Source organism: Bos taurus, chromosome 14 (assembly GCF_002263795.3).
Source record: "Bos taurus isolate L1 Dominette 01449 registration number 42190680 breed Hereford chromosome 14, ARS-UCD2.0, whole genome shotgun sequence".
In the NCBI taxonomy this organism is placed as follows: domain Eukaryota; kingdom Metazoa; phylum Chordata; class Mammalia; order Artiodactyla; family Bovidae; genus Bos; species Bos taurus.
In genome coordinates, this window is record NC_037341.1 from 57,162,808 (window position 1) to 57,185,010 (window position 22,203).

The following is a 22,203-nucleotide window of genomic DNA, read 5'->3' on the forward strand; positions in this document are numbered from 1 at the left end:
CATTAATTCTCTGCTAGTCCCTGGGCAAAAGACTTGGGCATGCAATTTATGAATGAACAACAAATGTCTGATAATCTTCACTTCTTAAAAATTGTTTTTCTCTACTTAAGAATGCTACTTGTCAAACACTGGACTCTATATTTGCTTTTCCCACCACTTATAACATTTCCCAGGATATTACAGGCATCAACCACTGTGAAAATGATTAAATAAAAAAATGAAAAATTATCTATCCTTGAACACTTGCACCTCGTTCATTCTGTAGCCTTCATTTTTGTATTCCCTGCATGAATATTGTGTGTTACCAGAATTTGTCTGTGACATTCATGAGAGTGTGCTTGTGCTTGATGGGTGATCATTCTTTAGAAGGAGCACATCCTGAGGGGGCCCATCTAGCTTCTTTCAAAGCAACATCTCGGCTCTACCCCAACTTGCTGTGTGATTATAGACAATTTGCCTAACTTCCAGAGTCTGTTTCCTTATAAGTGAAATGAGAAAAATAATAGAATGGCTGGATTGTTATAAGTAGTCGATGAGCTATGTATTTGTAAAACCTTATACATACCTAGCTTTAGTAGAGGCTTAGTGTGTTGTCATTGTTGTTATTACTTTTTGTTATATTAAACAGTAGTTTGTAAGAAATAAAATCAGTGGAAGAAAACATTATTGTAAACTGTATACTAAGACAAAAAAGGTAGGTGCTGATGAGAGTATTTTTAATGACACATTGTATTAAAAGTGCTGGCAAAGTAAACTTGCCAACTACCTGGCCTGAGATCTGTCACTTCATCTCAAATTACCTTGCCCTCTAATATAGTAAATTGGAATGAAGTAGTCACTCTCTAATGGTGCTTGTTTTTATCAAAGAAAAAAGTAAGTGAATTCTCAATGAACTGGCTAAAAATGTAATCAGTCAATCAGTCAACCAGCCAACCAGTCCACAGGAGAACAGTTCCCACAACTCTGATGTTAGTGAAACAGCAGAAGGTAGATTTGAGTCCTTTCTTTCCTTTCTAACAAGACACCTAAGCCCTCTGAGCCTCAGATTTTTAAATCATAAAATGGAGTCAATACTTTGCTTTTAAGGTTGGTGTAAGAATCAGGTCAGACAGAGTATGAAAGTTCTTTGTAAACACAAAATCACTTTACAAATGTAACATTAATTCCTTGCTTAAAAATCATCACTGATTGTTTATTGTGTCATTTTGAATCGCATCCTATATCCTCTTATTAGCTTTTTGGCCTATACTTTATAAAAGCTCTGGAGTCAGACACTGAGAGTGGCACTGTAGTCAAATAATTTTATGAGTCAGATTGGGAGTCTCCTACTTTATAACCTATTAGCTCTTGTGGCCGCCAAATTCTACGCTTAAGATTCACATCTTAGATGTTTATAAAACATGGAACCTTGAAGTAGCCATCATATTCTGTAAACGTATTTTGAAACCAGTACAGAATATATGAAGACAATCAAATTTGTTGCATATATTTTCAGAACCTGGCTAATGTAGCACTTGAAGATGGATTTCACAAATACACATCTACAGAGGAATATTTAGAGATAAGATGAAAGTTGTCCTTCTTATTAATTACACATTGTATATTTGACTTCTGCCTCTCTCCTCAGCATTTAAATCAACTACATCTGGTTTTTGCTACTTAAGTGTGCCATTACCTTTTACATTAAAAAACAATTAGAGAGAGAAGCCCCATTTGATTAAAAAATAATTAGCTAGCATTAGATTCATGTTACTCATCATGGCAGCCCGAAGAAGAATTTTAGGACAGGTTGGAGACCTGCTTTATTTCTACAACAGGATCAGCAATAGAATTGGGGTGCTCTTTGTGATGAATACTGGCATAAGGCAGATACTTGATTTGCTGGTATTGATTTTTACAGTTAAAGGCACAGTAATGCAGAATAGATGAATGGATAGTATCTAACATTGATAAACCACAAAGCAGCTAAGCCTTGATGTAGTCACTCTATGTCAGAGGGAGTCCTCCTCTATGGAGACTGGGACACATGATTATTACTACACCCAGAATAAGTCAGACTCTGGGAACTGACTCCCACTATCCAACCACATAAGAAGTTGATGTAATTGTATCAGCAGATCTATACTGGAACTCACTGGTTAGTGAATATTCACTCAGGAAAGAAATCTACATAGGGAAAACAAGTTGTTAGTTGAAATTTCTTGGTAAGCATGGAATCTGGCATAAAATAATTTTGATGGTCTAAATCACTTTTACTCAAGAAAATTGCCATTTTGTGAACAAGGTAAGAGGCTAACTGTTCTTTAGTCCCTAGGTCGAGTCTATCTCTTTGCAACCCCATGGACCGTAGGCTGCCAGGCCCCTCTGTCCGTGGGATTTCCCAGGCAATTATACTGGACTGCACTGCCATTTCCTCCTCCAGGGGATCTTCCTGACCAAGGGATGGAACCCAGGTCTCCTGTGTCTCCTGCATTGCAGGAGGATTCTTGGAGCCACCTGGGAAACTCATAGAGTAATTAAGTAGCGCTTAAGATGACTAGATTAAAGGTTAAAAACATGGATTTTAGCACTGGGGGTTGAATTCTTATTTGTTCTTGAGCAAGCTGTGGATTTTCTAAGCCTTAGTAGTCTCACCTATAAAATGGCTATAACAATACCTACCATATATAATTGTTATAGGGTTTAAGTGCTATCATAAAAGGAAAAGCACTTAGCTCAGTGCCTGCAGCATAGTAGACAATGGCTAAATGTCAGCTATAAATGCCAGATATCATCTCCATGATGGAGATTTATCTGCTGTTTTTGAGAATATGCACATTTATATACTGCCCCAGATTTCTGGATAAGCATGAAGCATACTGCTAATACGTGCTTGAGGCTTCCTTTGCTAAGCATTCATTGTTAGAAACTTAAATCAATGTGATTGAAGCAAAAGAAAAAAAAAAAAAAAAGTGGGCTGCTCCCTGGGTCAGGAAGATCCCCTGGAGAAGGAAATGGCAACCCACTCCAGTACTTTTGCCTGGAAAATCCCATGGATGGAGAAGCCTGGTGGGCTACAGTCCATGAGGTCGCAAAGAGTCGGACACGACTGAGCAACTTCACTCAAGGAACATCACACAGTTTACAACTGCATGTCCAAGGATGAATCTGGCTAAAAACATGACAGGATTGAGGTACTCTGAAAGTACCCTTCTGTTTGTATTACCTGGCTATCTGTCTACCTACCTACCTGTCTTTCTGACTTAGCCTCATTCTTAGGCTGGCACTGGTTTTGTGATGGCAAAATGGGACATCAAGTGTCAAGCATATATGTTACCAACTTACCACGGAGGAAAAAGAAGTTCTTTTGTAAACATTGGACAGAATTGCATAACTGAGACTTAATGGCTTTGCTTATGGTATCTTTTCATTCTTGAACAATTCATTCTCTCCAAGCAAGAGCAGAACATTGTGGTTTGTCAGGCTCAAACATGTACCTATCCCTGAAGCTAGGGTAGGACAATTCTACTCAAAGAATTTGCTGTGAAGGAGGAAAGACACTATTCCAAAAGAAAGTTAAGGGATGTTATTAGAAAAAAAAAAGGAACATATGAGCAGAATCCAAAACAATAGATGTCTGATACTCCAATCTACCCTCTGTTCTCTACGCTTCTATTGTTGTTTAAATATGTTAGTTCAAGTGGAATAAAGCCAAGATTGAATTTAGCCTAGAGACATAAATATTGTTAAGATAATTTCTAGATATGTATCCTAATCTATTTTGTAATTGTTTTATATATAAAAAAAATTTGTTTCCCCCTACTTCTAATTTGGTAATAAAGGATGAAGGGGAGTTACCTTATATTGACCACAAACAAGGTCAGAACTTATTAGTAATAACATGAGTTTAATTCTTACCTTTCATTTTCTTTAGCTTGGAGCAGACTCACATTTGAGGAATAGAAATAAGAGATGTTGTTAGAAAGTGAACTGCCAAAGTTTACAGAGAAAAATTTAGTTTTAGGCTATATTTATTACATGACAATAGTGTTATTATAGATTATAAAATAGGGGATGTATTTTGGTTCACCAAATCAGTAAAAATCACGTAGCTGTTAATGATTTGGAACCCAGCTTGTGAAGCACGACTTGGCAGAACTCTCCAGTGGTTAACAGTGTTGGTATGAGAGTTAAGGACTTCAGTACTCAATTCCAAGTCTGACTGTTTTGTGGTGTGTGGCCTTGGACCTGACTTCTCTCGGATGCAGTTTTCCCCATATGTGTAATTGGGTAATAAAATGTAGTCACCACACAGTGCTGGGGGAGAATTTAGTGCACTGAGAGGGAAGTGCAGGCTTCTTTCTGTATTTTTCAAGCAGTGCACATGCTCAGCCATATTCTCCCAGGTGCCTAATGGGCTCCCTTATATGAAGTCACTTAGTAATTCTTCTTGGCCTCTATGGTACTATTTATTTTGCAACTGTAGTATTTTCTAAGATGGCACCATAAAGGACTAAATGTTGCCCAAAGCAAAAAAGGCAGATGCTGCTTATGGACCAGAGTTTCAGTGAGGGTTTTTTTTTTTTTTTTTCCCTTTGTGAAGGAGCACTGAGAAGCTCTGAGGCTCTGCCGCTCATTTCATATGCTCTTGCCCATACTTTAATATTCCTTTAAAAGGCTTGTGTTTTGGATAACTGTCCCCCTCCCACTACTTGTCCCATTTCTCTAACCCAGCATAATCTTTTATTTTTCATTACAGAGGAGGTGGAATTATTCTCAAAGTTGAGTGGTCATTATGATAATAATGAAAAGACCAGAGAACCAAGATTTAGATTTAAATTATTCTGGTTACTTTGTTGAGTTTTTGCTGGATGACCTTAGGCTTATTATTGACCTTCTCTAATTCTGTTTCCTCACCTATAAAATGAAAAGAACAGTGAGTTCATCCATGCGTGACTCTCACACCTTTGCTGTAAGGGTTAAATGAGAAACCACTAGCCAAGTGGGAATTTCCATGCTGATTGTGTTGATTAGATATGTGCATCAGTATATCAGGAGTTTGTTAGCAACTGTGTTCCTGTGTGCTCTGTCCCATTTCCCCAGCTCCCAGAGTTGCAGAGGATTTCTGCCAGATGGCTGATTTGCCAGCTGTGTCTTGTTTTGTCATTGTAAATATTACATGCTCCAACCGAAAGGCTTTGCTTATAATGTAGTATGCTTTGCCCTTCATCTCTTGCAGATTGAGAATTACATTGTGGAAAATATGAAGTCGGAGATGGCTCAGATACAGCAGAATGCAGTTCAGAACCACACGGCCACCATGCTCGAGATAGGGACCAGCCTCCTCTCTCAGACCGCAGAGCAGACCAGAAAGCTGACAGATGTAGAGACCCAGGTATGTCGCAGACCCAGAGTTGACAAACTCTTAACTGGAAAGATTTCTTTTTTTTCCTTTAGCTTACTTCATAAACACAGAGCACATTTCAGCACTGAGATTGGGGAAACATGTACATTTTTGTTTATTGGTAATAACAACAATGACTGCCTGACATGCTAGGCATGCTTCTCTCGATTTCATGAGAGCTGATATATTTAGCTTTGTATGTTTGCAGAAACAGGACTGGCAAAGCACTTAATCAGCATTTAAATTTCAAATAAACACTGCAACTACCAACTGTGATACGACCTATGTCAAACAGAATAAGCGTTTACGTCAAATCAGTGCCTCTGATGTACATTTTGACCTGTACTCTTTTATCTCAGGTAGTACTCTACCATAATGGCACCTGCAGAGGTTTTGTGCAGTCAGTGGATAGGAAGGATAACCCCAAATGAACTGACCTGGAATGTGTAGATTTTCTTTTTGTCAGCATGATTTTATAATGAAAAGTAAATTAAAACTCTGTCTTCATATGTATGTTCAGATATGTGTGTGTGCTCAGTTGTTCAGTAGTGTCTGACTCTTTGGACTGTGGCCTGCCAGGCTCCTCTGCCCATGGAATATTTCAGGCAGGTTGCCATTTCCTCCTCCAGGAGATCTTCCTGACCCAGGGATCGAACATGTCTCTTGAATCTCCTGCATTGGCAGGTGGATTCTTTTACCACTGTGCCACCTGGGAAGCCCCATATGTACACATATGTATGTGTATTATATATTATATATCACCCTACTATGGACAATGACATACTTATGTTCAAGTCAGTAAAATGTCTTTTAACTATCACTGTCACAAGTCTCGGAGAAGGCACTGGCACCCCACTCCAGTACTCTTGCCTGGAAAATCCCATGGGCGGAGGAGCCTGGTAGGCTGCAGTCCATGGGGTCGCTAAGAGTCAGACACGACTGAGCGACTTCACTTTCACTTTTCACTTTCATGCAATGGAGAAGGAAATGGCAACCCGCTCCAGTGTTCTTGCCTGGAGAACCCCAGGGATGGGGGAGCCTGGTGGGCTGCCGTCTATGGGGTCACACAGAGTCAGACATGACTGAAGCGACTTAGCAGTCACAAGTCTACCAAGTCTACTGTCACAGTTTAATGAAAATACTATTTTTGATGACTGGAAGATAATCTCTTGGTCCCCTTTTAGACATGGAAATGGTTAGTCCGTTTACCATCTTGAAATCCAGAGAATGATTCTGTCTCAATGAAGTTGATAACTGGAATTGAAGGTGAACTATATTGTGAAAAGATAAACCGAGGCACATTAAACTTTTCAAGAGTTTACTTAAGCAAACATTGATTTAAATTGTGCAGCCCAAAAGTAGCTCTACTACAGGCACAAAGGGAAAGGTTTTAATATGGAAGATTTAGAAGCAAAGCAAGGAAATTATTTGATTGGCCATAGCTTAAGCATTTGCCTTATTTAGGAAAGCCTAGTTGGCTGTTTGTGATTGGTTGTTCTTAAGTTTCATTTTCATGGATTTAAGCCCATTGACTCTGGCTTAGATTTAGGTTTGCTTATGTAGGTTACCAAGGCATTAGAGTCATCGCAGTCTGATGGCCTCTAATGTTTAACTTTTAACAATATAAATTCAAAAATAATATGCAATCTTTGTTATTATTCAGTTGCTAAGTGGTGTCCAACTCTTTGCAACCCCATGGACTGCAGCATGACAGGCTTCCCTGTCCTCCAACATATAACCTTGTTTCTGGTTTAAGTCATTTATGTTAATGGCGTCAAATGTTGATAATTAAAGACAAATAGCAATAATAATTTATATGGACAGGGCATTTTATATTATGCAAACCACTTTCTCATGGACAAATGATACTCATGAAGACTATTTAGAACAGAAAGCTTGAGTGGTTTTCTCATATTGATACAGCTTGTTGTTGTTCAGTAGCTACTGCTGCTGCTGCTAAGTCACTTCAATCGTGTCCGACTCTGTGCGACCCCATAGATGGCAGGCCACCAGGCTCCCCGTCCTTGGGATTCTCCAGGCAAGAACACTGGAGCGGGTTGCCATTTCCTTCTCCAATGCATGAAAGTGAAAAGTGAAAGTGAAGTTGCTCAGTCGTGTCCGACTCTTAGCGACCCCATGGACTGCAGCCTACCAGGCTCCTCCATCCATGGGATTTTCCAGGCAAGAGTACTGGAGTGCGTGCCATTCCCTTCTCCATAGCTAAGTTGTGTCCAATTCTGACCCCATGGACTGCAGAAAACCTGGCTTTCCTGTCCTTCACTATCTCCTGGAGTTTGCTCAAACTCAAGTCCATTGTGTTAATTATGCCACCCAACCATCTCATCCTCTGTTGATACAGCTAGTGAATTGAGTTTGGTACTCAAACTGAAACATACACATTTCTTTCCTTTTCTGGCCTCCTTGATTAGTAACAATACCTGCATTGGCAGGAGGGTTCTTTACCACTAGCGCCATCAGAGAAGCACCATACATATTCTACTTAAATCTAATTGAAAGTAAAAGTTGCTCAGTTGTGCCTGACTCTATGCAACCCCATGGACTAAAAGTCCATGGAATTCTGTAGGCCAGAATACTGGAGTGGGTAGCCTTTCCCTTCTCCAGGGGATCTTCCCAACCAAGGGATTGAACACAGGTCTCCCACATTGCAGGTGATTCTTTACCAACTGAGCCACAAGGGAAGCCCAAGAATACTGGAGTGGGTAGCCTATCCCTTCTCCAGCAGATCTTCCCAAACCAGGGCTTAAACTGGGGTCTCCTGCATTGCAGGTGGATTCTTTACCAACTGAGCTATCAGAGAAGTCCTAAAACCTAATTATTCAAGTTCTAATGCAAGGCCAGGTTTACAAAGTGAGTCCTAGATTATTCCTTAATCTCAGTACACTCTATTCTTTTGTCATAAGCATTTATAAACCTTTAGTGCTATCCAGGTATGCTCCCAGGTTTTTCTTCCCTTATTCAGTCTACTTTATTTCACTTTGGTAAGTCTTACTATTCCTAAACTCATTTCAGGTCTCAGTTATTTTAGGAACTCATGGCAATAGTTTTGCAGTGTATTTTAATGCCCTAGCTTTTACATGATGTTGTTATAAAGATAAGTAACTTACTGCTTTTTAGTCTTCTGCTGACCTTCTAGACTTGAACTTAATTAAAGTAGGTAGAACCTTGGAATTATTGCAGTGGTGTTTAAAAGTATTCTTGTGCTCAATAAGCATCATAATGAGAAAAGACAGAGAATGAGTATAATTAAATAACCCTGCTGGTCATGGTGGTGAGACCAGGAACCAATGCTGGGCCTGTTCCTTCCTCCTTAGTTTAGCTTGCAATGTTTTCTTAACTCTGTTACCAGTTCATACCAATATCTCCTCTCTTTCTAGTTCCTCTTCCAAGCGCACAGTGTGAAGGGATTCATTTCAGATATTATTCATGCCTCTTCCTGTAGTGTGAATCTATTTCTGACTTCTTCCTCAGGCCAATTTTGAGTCAATGTACACTAGTAGACAAAAAAAATGTATATTAAAATTCACCTCTAATAATCTGCACTTACCTCTCTTTAAAGCAATTTTACATATATTCAATTCAGTTCAGTTCAGTCACTCAGTCATGTCTGACTCCTTGGGAACCCATGGACTGCAGCATGCCAGGCCTCCCTGTCCATCACCAACTCACAGAGTTTACTCATGTCCACTGTGTCGGTGATGCCATCCAACCAACTCATCCTCTGTTGGCCCCTTCTCCTCCTGCTTCCAATCTTCCCCAGTATCAGGGTCTTTTCAAATGAGTCAGTTCTTCACATCAGGTGGCCAAAGTATTGGAGTTTCAGCTTCAGCATCAGTCCTTCCAATGAATATTCAGGACTGATCTCCTTTAAGATGAACTGGTTGGATCTCCTTGTATTCCAAGGGACTCTCAGGAGTCTTGTCCAACACCACAGTTCAAAAGCATCAATTCTTCAGTGCTCAGCTTTCTTTTAGTCCAACTCTCACATCCATACATGACTACTGGAAAAACCATAGCTTTGACTAGACAAGCCTTTGTTGGCAAAGTAATGTCTCTACTTTTTAATATGCTGTCTAGGTTGGTCGTAACTTTTCTTCCAAGGAGCAGAACAAACATCTTTTAATTTCATGGCTTCAGTCACCATCTGCAGTGATTTTGGAGCCCCCCAAAATAAAGTCTCTTACTGTTTCCCCATCTATTTGCCATGAAGTGATGGGACCAGATGCCATGATCTTAGTTTTCTGAATATTGAGTTTTAAGCCAACTTTTTCACTGCTGAGTTTTCCAAATTTGCTGGCATATTGAGTGCAGCACTTTCACAGCATCATCTTTTAGGATTTGAAATAGCTCAACTGGAATTCCATCACCTCCACTAGCTTTGTTTGTAGTGATGCTTCTTCAGGCCCACTTGACTTCGCATTCCAGGATGTCTGGCTCTAGGTAAGTGATCACACCATTGTGATTATCTGGATAATCAAGATCTTTTTTGTACAGTTCTTCTGTATATTCTTGCCACCTCTTAATATCTTCTGCTTCTGTTAGGTCTGTACCATTTTTGTCCTTTATTGTGCCCATCTTTGCATGAAATGTTCCCATGGTATCTCTCATTTTCTTGAAGAGATCTCTAGTCTTTCCTATTATATTGTTTTCCTCTATTTCTTTGCACTGATCACTGAGGAAGGCTTTCTTATCTCTCCTTGCTAGTCTTTGGAACTCTGTATTTAAATGAGTGTATCTTTCCTTTTCTCCTTTGCCTTTCACTTCTCTTCTATGCATAGCTATTTGCAAGGCCTCCTCAGATAACCATTTTGCCTTTTTGCATTTCTTTTCCTTGGGGGTGGTCTTGATCCCTGTTTCCTGTACAATGTCAGGAACTTTTGTCCATAGATCTTCAGGCGCTCTGCCTATCAGATCTAATCCCTTGAATCTATTTGTTACTTCCATCGTATAATTGTAAGGGATTTGATTTAGGTCATACCTGAATGGTCTAGTGGTTTTCCCTACCTTCTTCAATTTAAGTCTGAATTTGGCAATAAGGAGTTCATGGTCTGTGCCACAGTCAGCTCCCAGTCTTGTTTTTGCTGACTGTGTAGAACTTTTCCATCTTTGGCTGCAAAGAGTATAATCAATCTGTATTAGTTTTTAATTATTTTTAAACAAATATTTAGTGGGGTCGATATTATTACCATCCCTTGTTAAAGATGTGGAAGCTGAAACTCAAGAGAGGTAAAGAAATTGGCCCCAGGTGAAAAAACTTGTGAATATTAGAGGGAAGATTTGAACCCAGATTGTCTGGCATCAGAGTCTACATGCTTTACAGGCTTTGTCTGTACTCTCTCTCTCTTGTGATTCCTTTCTCTCTCAGAGGCTACAGATGCAACTGGGGTTCTAGCAGAAGATAAAATGAATTTCAGATGAAGCAAATTAATGTGGATCTAATAGTGGCAACAGAACATTTTCTATAAATGATGAAGCTGCTGCTTTTGCTACTGCTGCTGAGGGAACCACCATCTATTGGTGGTTTTTACCCTGTGCCTGCACATCATCTCATGTAACCACTGCTGTCCTTGTCACTTTCTGGCTGTGTAACTATTAATATAAAGAAGTTCTATAGAAACAGTACAATTCTCCTCCAACTTCCAATCATTTATATAGAGCCATAGTTTTAGAAACGTAATTTAATAAAAATTTTAAAGATATATTTTGAATACCTCCTTGATGCAAAATATTTTAATAAGTACCAAATAGAATACAGCGATAAGTAAAGCAGTCTTTATACTCAGTGAGCTTGAGTTAATGTGACAAAAATTTGCTAAACCATTTCTTCCTTGACTTTCCCTTAATTAGCTATGGAGCCTCCCTCACAGTCATAAAATGCATCTTTCCGATCTCTTGCTGGTGAAGAGGTGTAATAGATCAATGGCCCCAGCTGCTGGGCTCTGAAATCCATCACTGTGTTAGTACAGAGACCACAATTCTCAGTGGCCCCTTCCAGCCAAGGACGTATTGTGGCAGTGATATTTAGACCCACCCCTGGTAGCTGTAAGATGCCACTGACACATGACTTGGCTCTCCATCATCAGCCTTGCCAAACTTTAGCACAACTCCCTGCATACCAAGACATCCAGTTAGCCTTACTCCTTTCCCTCTCTTCTTCATTGTGGTTAGATCTACATCCCAGTCAGAAGGTGACCCTAGTCAACTCTGGCTTTTCCCCAATTTTCTCTCACAGGCATTTCCCCTAATTAATTTCCTGCAGTCTGGTATCTGCTTCTTAGAGGTCACAAACGATCACACCTGTTGTTTGGACTTGACTCATACAGTTGTAAACTTAAAGTAGTTCAGGAACATTTAAACAATGAGCTTGTATGTGTAAGCAAAAATAGGTTTGAAAGAACAGAAAGGTCAGCACTCAAAGTTGAACCACTATCTCTTTAACTTGATGAGAGGATAGCTGAGTAAATATTTAACTTTTTGACTGAATTGAAATGGCAGTAAAATAAATTTGCTAATGAGTCATCCAAGGAAAATACCCTGATAATTAATTTTCTCACAAGGTCTGGAAAAGGGTTTGATAACCCATTAGAAGAGGGCTCAGTCAAATTTGAAATGCCATTTTTCAATGGCATTTTATTTTTGCAAAATAAAGTTTTATATGTTGCATATGGGTGGTTTCTCAATGTTGTTGTCCAGTCATTCAATCGTGTCCGATTCTGTGACCCCATGGACTGCACCACACCAGGCTACCCTATTCATCACCATCTCCCAGAGCTTGATCAAACTCATGACCATGGAGTCAATGATGCCATCCAACTATCTCATCCTCTGTCGTCCCCTTCTCCTCCTGCCTTAAACCTTTCCCAACAGCAGGGTCTTTTCTAATGAGTTAGCTCTTCGCATCAGGTGGCTAAACCATTGGAGCTTCAGCTTCAGCATCAGTCCTTTCAATTAATATTTAGGACTGATTTACTTTAGGATGGACTGGTTGGATCTCCTTGCAGTCCAAGGGACTCTCAAGAGTCTTCTCCAACACCACAGTTCAAAAGCATCAATTCTTCAGCACTCAGCTGTCTTTACAGTTCAACACTCACATCCATACTTGACTACTGGAAAAACCATAGCTTAGACTAGACAGACCTTTGTTGGCAAAGTAATGTCTCTGCTTTTTAATATGCTGTCTACTGCAAGGAGATCCAACCAGTCCATTCTGAAGGAGATCAGCCCTGGGATTTCTTTGGAAGGACTGATGCTAAAGCTGAAACTCCAATACTTTGGCTACCTCATGCGAAGAGTTGACTCATTGAAAAAGACTTATGCTGGGAGGGATTGGGGGCAGGAGGAGAAGGGGATGACAGAGGATAAGATGGCTGGATGGCATCACTGACTTGATGGAAATGAGTTTGAGTGAACTCTGGGAGCTGGTGATGGACAGGAAGGCCTGGCATGCTGTGATTCATGGGGTCGCAAAGAGTTGGACACGACTGAGCGACTGAACTGACTGAATGAACTAGGTTTGTCATAGCTTCTTTTCCTTAATAAGAGAGCAGAATTGAGTAGTTGCACCAGGGCCTGCTAAGACTAAGATATTTACTATCTGGCTTTCTACAGCAATAGCTGATTAACTCCTGCACCAAGATTCCAACTCATAGAGAGCAAGGATTTTGTCTATCTTGGTCACTACTCTATCCTTAGGATTTAAAATAGTACTCACACAACAGGCTATCAATAAATACATGTTGAATGATTAAATTCACTAATAATAGTCATGTTGTTATTGTTCAGTCTCTCAGTCATGTCTGACTCTGTGACCCCATGAACTGCAGCACGCCAGGCTTTGCTGTCCATCACCAACTCCCAGAACTTGCTCAAACTCACGTCCATTGAGTCAGTGATGCCATTCAAACATCTTGTCCTCTGTTGTCCCCTTTTCCTCCGGCCTTCTATCTTTCACAGCATCAGGGACTTTTCCAATGAATCACCTCTTTGTATCCGGTGGCCAAAGTAGTGGAGTTTCAGCTGTACCATCAGTCCTTCAAATGCATATTCAGCATTGATTTTCTTTATGATTGACTGGTTTGATCTCCTTGCAGTCCAAGGGACTCTCCAAGAGTCTTCTCCAACACCACAGTTCAAAAGCATCAATTCTTCACTACTCAACCTTCTTTCTTGTCCAACTCTCATATCCATTCATGACTACTGAAAAAACCATTGCTTTGACTATACGAATCTTTTTTGGCAAAATAATGACTCTGCTGTTTAATGTGCTGTCTAGGATGGACTAGCTTTTCATCCAAGGAGCAAGCGAACTTTAATTTCATGGCTGTAGTCACATCCTCAGTGCTTTTGGAGCCCAAGAAAAAGTCTGTCACTTTTTCCATTGTTACCTCATCTATTTGCCATGAAGTGATGGGACCGGATGCATGATCTTAGTTTTTTGAATGTTCAATTTTAAGCCAGCTTTTTCACTCTCCTTTTTTACCTTCATCAAGAGTCTCTTTAGTTCCTCTTTGATTTCTGCCATAAGGGTGGTGTCATCTACATATAGATTATTGATATATTATTAATAATAATTCTCTAAGATTATCTAATTTTCACAGATTTCCTCAACTTTTTACCAAAAATTTTATTGGCATTTTATTTTTTTATTTTTTTTTAATTTAAATTTATTTAAGTGGAGGCTAATTATTTTACAATATTATATTGGTTTTGCCATACATCAACATGAAGCCACCACGGGTGTACACGTGCTCCCCATCCTGAACCCCCCCCTCACCTCCCTCCCTGTACCATCCCTCTGGGTCATCCTAGTGCACCAGCCCCAAGCATCCTGTATCCTGCATCGAACCTGGACTGGCGTTTCATTTCTTATATGATATTATACATGTTTCAATGCCATTCTCCCAAATCATCCCACCCTCTCCCTCTCCCACAGAGTCCAAAAGACTGTTCTATACATCAGTGTCTCTTGCTGTCTCCCATACAGGGTTATCGTTACCATCTTTCTGAATTCCATATATATGCATTAGTATACTATATTGGTGTTTTTGTTTCTGGCTTACTTCACTCTGTATAATCGGCTCCAGTTTCATCCACCTCATTAGAACTGATTCAAATGTATTCTTTTTAATGGCTGAGTAATACTCCATTGTGTATATGTACCACAGCTTTCTTATCCATTCATCTGCTGATGGACATCTAAGTTACTTCCATGTCCTGGCTATTATAAACAGTGCTGCGATGAACTTTATTTTTTACCACTTAATAGTCTCTCTTAATTTGGAGCAATGTTACATTTTTTTTAAATTGAAGTATAGTTGATTTACAATAGTATATAACTTTCAGGTGTACAGCATAAAGTGAAGTCGCTCAGTCATGGCTGACTCTTTGCGACCCCCATGGGCTGTAGCCTACCAGGCTCCTCTGTCCATGGGATTTTCCAGGCAAGGAAGTCAACATACAGCATAATGATTCACAATTTTTAAAGATTATACTTCATTTGAAGTTATAAATTATCACCTCTATTCCCTGTGTTGTACAGTGTATCATTTTAACATTTATTTTATGTGTGCGTGCACGCTCAGTCGCTTCAGTCATTGTCTGACTCTTTGTGACCCTATGGACTGTGTAGTCCACCAGGCTCTATCCATGGGATTCTCTACTAAGAATACTGGAATGGGTTGTCCTGCCCTTCTCCAGGGGATCTTCCTGACCCAGGGATTGAACCTGGGTCATCTCCTGCATTGCAGGCACTCTTTACTGCTGAACTACCAGGGAAGATCCATTTGTTTTATATATAATAGTTTGTACTCCTTAGTCCCCTACCCCTATCTTGACCCTTCCTTACTTCCTTCTCCCCACTGGTAACCACTAAATTGTTCTCTATAACTGTGAGTCTGTTTCTTTTTTGTTATATTCACTAGTTTGTTTTTTTAGATTCTTCATATAAGTGATAACATATACTATTTGTCTTTCTGTTTAACTTTTTATTTTTCTTGAGATTTTAAAGGTACTTGGTCAGTTGTTCTGTATAGTGTCTCATATTCTTAATTTGTCTGAATATTTCTTTATGATATGTTTTTAATTTACTTTTCCATCCCCTGTATGTTTTTTAACTGAAAGTTAAGTCTACAGGCTTAATTGGGTTAAGTTGGACATGGTGGTGGGTGTGCTTTGTAGAATTACTAGTCACTTCTTATTTTATCTCATCAGGAGACAGAAATGCCAGCTTGCCACCATCTCGGTAACACTAATTTTAAGTTGGTTAGGGTAAAAAGACCCTATAGTTCTCCATTCCAGTTGTCCACTTTCCCCTTGGAAATTAGCAAAAGCCCTGTAGACTGATACATTGTCACACTACCCATCACTGACCAAATAAATTATTTCCTTGATTTTGTAAAATGGTGATCATCTAACTAACTTCTAACTCTCCTTCCATGTACGCATATTAGCCTTCATTCTTCTGTAAAAGTCTAATTGCTGAGTCATCATACCTTGTGTTCTATTTTTTTTTTTTTTTTTTTTGAAAAACATAGTTAAAGTAAAGAAAAGAGAATCGTACAGCAAGGCAGATTTTAAAGTTAATATGCCAGTCAAAGGAATTTTTTTATGTGGAATATTTTCCTTTTAAGAAAAGTTAGAGGAACTTAAGTATTAAAGGGAAGCTGGATGAAATTATCTAGCTCACTTTCTTTAAGAAAATCCTAATTTTTATTTTTAAAATTTTGCTTATTTTTTAAAGAAAGAACCAAAATTTTATAGTCTATAAATCCTCAGTTCCAAGTCTTAGATCATTTTTTCTTGTTTCTTTAGTTGCTAAGTCATATCCAACTCTTTGTGACTCCATGGACTGTAGCCCACCAGGCGTCTCTGTTCATGGGATTTACTAGGCAGAAATACTGGAGTGGGTTACCATTTCCTTCTCCAAGGGATCTTCCTGACCCAAGAATTGAACTCATTTCTCCTGCACTGCAGGTGGATTCTTTACCACTGAGCCACCTGGGAAGCCCATATCTTCCTTACTGTATGGTGTATTGTGAAAAATTTATGCTTTGAAATTGTTTCTTGAGGGCTTGTGTTACATACTCTTCACTTTCCCCTTTCCTTCCCGCTTCTGTCCTCTCCTTTCCTCTCGTTCCCCTTTTATGTTTTCCCCTTCTTTCTCTCTTTCTTTCTGATATGTGCTTTTGGAACATGTTTAGGCTAAAGAAGGAAATGTCTTTTGTCATTTTAATGGAACACTCAGATTATTGCTAAGCAGCAAGTTCCATAGACACATAGAAAGAAAGTGGTCAATTTATCATAGTTTCCTGTACAATTCTCTTCAGTTGCCTGCTTTTGAACTTCAGGCCTATTTTAATACATCAAGGGAGAGAGTTGAAATAAAGCAGCTCTTTGATTAAAGTGATGGAGAGAGAAGAAAAGGGATTGCCTTTTGTTTTCAAAATTGGCCTGAGATGACCTAAAGCTTAGCCTGGACATTTGAGATTTGTTCCCCTGTTTCTGCTACATTCAGACACTGCTTTAGATTGGAACTGTTAAAACGGAAGTCCAGCTTGATGCTCACCTGGTCTGTTACTCTGTCTCTGAGCATTACCCAACTTGAAAACTGACTCACTAGCCTTTGGTTAGCATCTAACGAGTAGCTCTGAATGTCCAGGATTCCAGGCCTCATGCTGGGCTCCAGAGGTTTCAAGGGCCTCAGGTGAACTAGTCCTCCCTTTGTGCAGCTGACATCTTCACGGGGCAGAAATGATAGTATATGAGTGAACTGACAGGATGATTTCATTTAAAAAGTAAAACAGGGCCACCTGATCAATGATGTGGGAGCTCCTTTACAGAGACTAGCCAGAACGGGCCTCCTTAGACAAGACTTGAATTTTAAGAATAAATCACCCATGCATCTGGGAATGGATGGACATTCTAGGCAGGGGAAACTGCAAAGACCCTGAGGTGGAGATTAATTTGGCATGTTGGGGTAGCAGTAAGAAGGCCAGTGTGATTGGGGCATAATGATCAGGGAAGAGAGTGGAAAAGAAGTGAGATCTGAGAAGCAGTCAGGGTCCTGATCACATAGGACCTTGAAAGTTAGGCTGAGAACTCTGGAATTTGTTCTGATTTTAAAGGGAAGTCACAAGCATATTTAACAGAGGACATGACATCTGATTTGTGTTTTTTAGCAGAGCACTCTGGTTGCTATGTAGCACAGGGACTGGAAGTAGGACAACATAGAGAAAAATTAGGGGCTGTAGTGTCTCCAGACTTAGATATAGGCAACTTAATTTTCAATTTTTGATGGTTCCATTTTGTTCTCAATGTTTTCTCATGTTCTTCTCAGATATGAAGACCAAATTCTGTCCTCTGTAAAATGAAAATTTTGGTATTTGAGAATATTAGGAAGTATGATCAGAGACTACAGAGAATAAAGGAGAAAACAGATTTTAATGGCATATGATATGCTTGACTTAATGAGACAATGAATGCATTCATTTAATAAATATTGAGGGTCCTGTCTATGCCAAGCACTGTCCTAAATCTCACCAAAAAATATAGCTGTTTCATCCCCTAGTTAATTATTTCCTAAATTTTCATTCTTGTTAATAAACAAACAGAAAACTCACCCAAAGATATGTTTCAGTTCAGTTCAGTTCAGTTCAGTTGCTCGTCCTGTCTGACTCTTTGCGACCCCATGAATTGCAGCATGCCAGGCCTCCCTGTCCATCACCAACTCCCAGAGTTCACTCAAATTCACGTCCATGGAGTCAGTGATGCATCCAGCCATCTCATCCTCTGTCATCCCCTTCTCCTCCTGCCCCCAATCCCTCCCAGCATCAGAGTCTTTTCCAATGAGTCAACTCTTCGCATGAGGTAGCCAAAGTACTGGAGTTTCAGCTTTAGCATCATTCCTTCCAAAGAACACCCGGACTGATCTCCTTTAGAATGAACTGGTTGGATCTCCTTGCAGTTCAAGGGACTCTCAAGAGTCTTCTCCAACACCACAGTTCAAAAGCATCAATTCTTCAGCGCTCAGCTGTCTTCACAGTCCAACTCTCACATCCGTACATGACTACTGGAAAAACCATAGCCTTGACTAGACAGACCTTTGTTGGCAAACTAATGTCTCTGCTTTTCAAAATGCTATCTAGGTTGGTCATAACCTTCCTTCCAAGGAGTAAGCGTCTTTCAATTTAATGGCTGCAATCACCATCTGCAGTGATTTTGGAACCCCTCAAAATAAAGTCCGACACTGTTTCCACTGTTTCCCCATCTATTTGCCGTAAAGTGATGGGACCATATGCCATGACCTTAGTTTTCTGAATGTTGAGCTTTAAGCCAACTTTTTCACTCTCCTCTTTCACTTTCATCAAGAGGCTTTTTAGCTCCTCTTCACTTTCTGCCATAAGGGTGGTGTCATCTGCATATCTGAGGTGATTGGTATTTCTCCCGGCAATCTTGATTCCAGCTTGTGCTTCTTCCAGCCCAGCGTTTCTCATGATGTACTCTGCATATAAGTTAAATGCAATCTGAAAAACAACAGAATGATCTCTGTTCGTTTCCAAGGCAAACCATTCAATATCACAGTAATCCAAGTCTATGCCCCAACCAGTAACGCTGAAGAAGCTGAGGTTGGATGGTTCTATGAAGACCTACAAGACCTTTTAGAACTAAGACCCAAAAAAGATGTCCTTTTCATTATATGGGACTGGAATGCAAAAGTAGGAAGTCAAGAAACACCTGGAGTAACAGGCAAATTTGGCCTTGGAATATGGAATGAAGCAAGGCAAAAGCTAATAGAGTTTTGCCAAGAGAATGCACTGGTCATAGCAAACACCCTCTTCGAACAACAGAAGAGAAGACTCTGCACATGGACCAGATGGTCAACACCAAAATCAGATTGATTATATTCTTTGCAGCCAAAGATGAAGAAGCTCTACACAGTCAGCAAAAACAAGACTGGGGGTATGACCTAAATCAAATTCCTTATGATTATACAGTGGAAGTGAGAAATAGATTTAAGGGACTAGATCTGATAGAGTGCCTGATGAACCATGGACAGAGGTTCATGACATTGTACAGGAGACAGGGATCAAGACCATCCCCATGGAAAAGAAATGCAAAAAAGCAAAATGGCTGTTGGAGGAGGCCTTACAAATAGCTGTGAAAAGAAGAGAAGCAAAAAGCAAAGGAGAAAAGGAAAGATATAAGCATCTGAATGCAGAGTTCCAGAGAATAGCAAGAAGAGATAAGAAAGCCTTCCTCAGCGATCAGTGCAAAGAAATAGAGGAAAACAACAGAATTGGAAAGACTAGAGATCTCTTCAAGATATGTTTGATAGTTTAAAATTATATCTTGTGTGTCCCTAATCTTTATATTCTCTACAGTTTTTTCCTCTGGGCTGCTTTTAGCTCTGTCTTCAAAGCATAGGTTCTCCTGCTCCTGTTTTCTCTCAGATGAAACAATTTAGGATGGGAAATACTTTTTTAAACACAAATATGAATTTCAATTAGTAGTAGTAACTTTTAGACTAGCTTTCAGATCTGTAATCAATATGATAATTGTATAGATAAATTATAGTCGCTTAAAACTTTTTTAAAGCCCAAATGCCCCACCTTAGTGTTCTCTTCTCTAACCCCTTCAGCAGGGCTGGGACTGGGGTGAAAGCAATGAGATCAAGTTATGCAAGACTGAATCATACATTTGTGGGGGCATATCCTATCTTTAGTTTAAAATGATATTCTGTTTCATGTGGATATTTTTTACATTAATTTTTATCTTTCAAAGTATTGCATTCAAATATTACTTGATTATTGAGTTTTTGGCTTAAATCTTACACCTTAAATCTTAACACCTGAGGCAGTTGCCTCTCTCATCTCACCTAGTCCCTATTCTGCTTCCCTGCCAATATATCCTCTTCACCTACAATCTCTCCATTAGTCCAAGCCCCAGCCCTGATCATGTCAGGATATTTTGAAAAGGCTTTTTCTGTGTGATTCTTATATAATTACAGGTTTAAACCTGCTACAGAAAAAGAAGAAAGTTTTACTGGTGTCATTTTTAGAGGAGGACCCTTTAGATTGATATTGACCCTCCAGAAGGTTTCCCAGGTCCTTTTCAACAAGTGTTCTAAAAAAGGTACCATGGTTATAAAAGTTCTCAAACAACTTAAGGAGTTTTAAAATTAATAGTACTTTCTTCCTTGTCCTTTTTAACCTCTGTTAAAGAAGGATGAGAAAGGGTCAGGACCAGGGCATTGGCACAGCTTGAAGTCATCATCTAGAACAGGAATGTATGTTGTTTGTTCAGAGGATGGGTAGGTTTGCATTCATGGCTCAGAGTCATGTTATATTAAAGCCTGACTAGCAGCATGCGTCTTTGTGATTCAAGATGAGGTGAACATTTAGAGTTTCTGGAGGACCCCATGTATGCAGTTGAAAAATAACTAACAGTCAGTCTTCAGTGCAATCTGGGTTCCTGGTTACTTCATCTCCTCAGATAAGATCCAGGATAGTTTGAGTCCCCCTCTTCTTGGTACAGTATCTGGGTTCAAAACCCAGTTCTTCCCTTGGTTCCTGTGTGGATTCTGGCTTCTTTCTGAACCTCAGTTTCTTCATTTATAAATTGATAATAATAATTCCTCTTACTAATTCACTGGGTACCCATGTCTATGAAATGATGATACTAGAAGGACTGGCATAAACTAACATAAGCAGTTCAGTTCAGTTGCTCAGTTGTGTCCAACTCTTTGTGACCCCATGAATCGCAGCACGCCAGGCCTCCCTGTCCATCACCATCTCCTGGAGTTCACTCAAACTCATGTCCATCAAGTCAGTGAAGCCATCCAGCCATCTCATCCTCTGTTGTCCGATTCTCCTCCTGCCCCCAATCCCTCCCAGCAGCAGAGTCTTTTCCAATGAGTCAACTCTTCGCATGAGGTAGCCAAAGTACTGGAGTTTCAGCTTTAGCATCATTCCTTCCAAAGAATACCCAGGACTGATCTCCTTTGGGATGGACTGGTTGGATCTCCTTGCAGTCCAAGGGACTCTCAAGAGTCTTCTCCAACATCACAGTTCAAAAGCATCAATTCTTCGGCCCTCAGCCTTCTTCACAGTCCAACTCTCGCATCCATACATGACCACAGGAAAAATCATAGCTTTGACTAGACAGACCTTTGTTGGCAAAGTAATGTCTCTGCTTTTCAATATGCTATCTAGGTTGGTCATACCTTTTCTTCCAAGGAGTACTGATAAGTCACTTTAGTCGTGTCCGACTCTGGGCGACCCCAGAGACGCCAGCCCACCAGGCTCCCCCGTCCCTGGAATTCTCCAGGCAAGAACACTGGAGTGGGTTGCCATTTCCTTCTCCAATGCATGAAAGTGAAAAGTGAAAGTGAAGTCGCTCAATCTTGTTTGACTCTTAGCGACCCCATGGACTGCAGCCTACCAGGCTCCTCCATCCATGGGATTTTCCAGGCAAGAGTACTGGCGTGGGGTGCCATTGCTTTCTCCGTCCAAGGAGTAAGCGTCTTTTTTTTTTTTTTTTTTTTAAACTTTACAATATTGTATTAGTTTTGACAAATATCGAAATGAATCCGCCACAGGTATACCTGTGTTCCCCATCCTGAACTCTCCTCCCTCCTCCCTCCTCATACCCTCCCTCTGGGTCATCCCAGTGCACCAGCCCCAAGCATCCAGTATCGTGCATCGAACCTGGACTGGCGACTCGTTTCATACATGATATTATACATGTTTCAATGTCATTCTCCCAAATTTCCCCACCCTCTCCCTCTCCCACAGAGTCCATAAGAC

General features: G+C 40.0%; 1 protein-coding gene across 3 annotated transcripts in view; it reads left to right on the forward strand.

Annotated features, from left to right (window-relative positions):
- Window positions 1-22,203, forward strand: part of ANGPT1 (angiopoietin 1) — a 471,938-nt gene that overhangs the window by 347,638 nt on the left and 102,097 nt on the right. For all 3 annotated transcript variants that reach the window (XM_059893126.1, XM_059893127.1, NM_001076797.1), the window contains 1 exon segment: window positions 5,219-5,374. In XM_059893126.1, coding sequence (XP_059749109.1) covers window positions 5,219-5,374 — 156 coding nt within the window.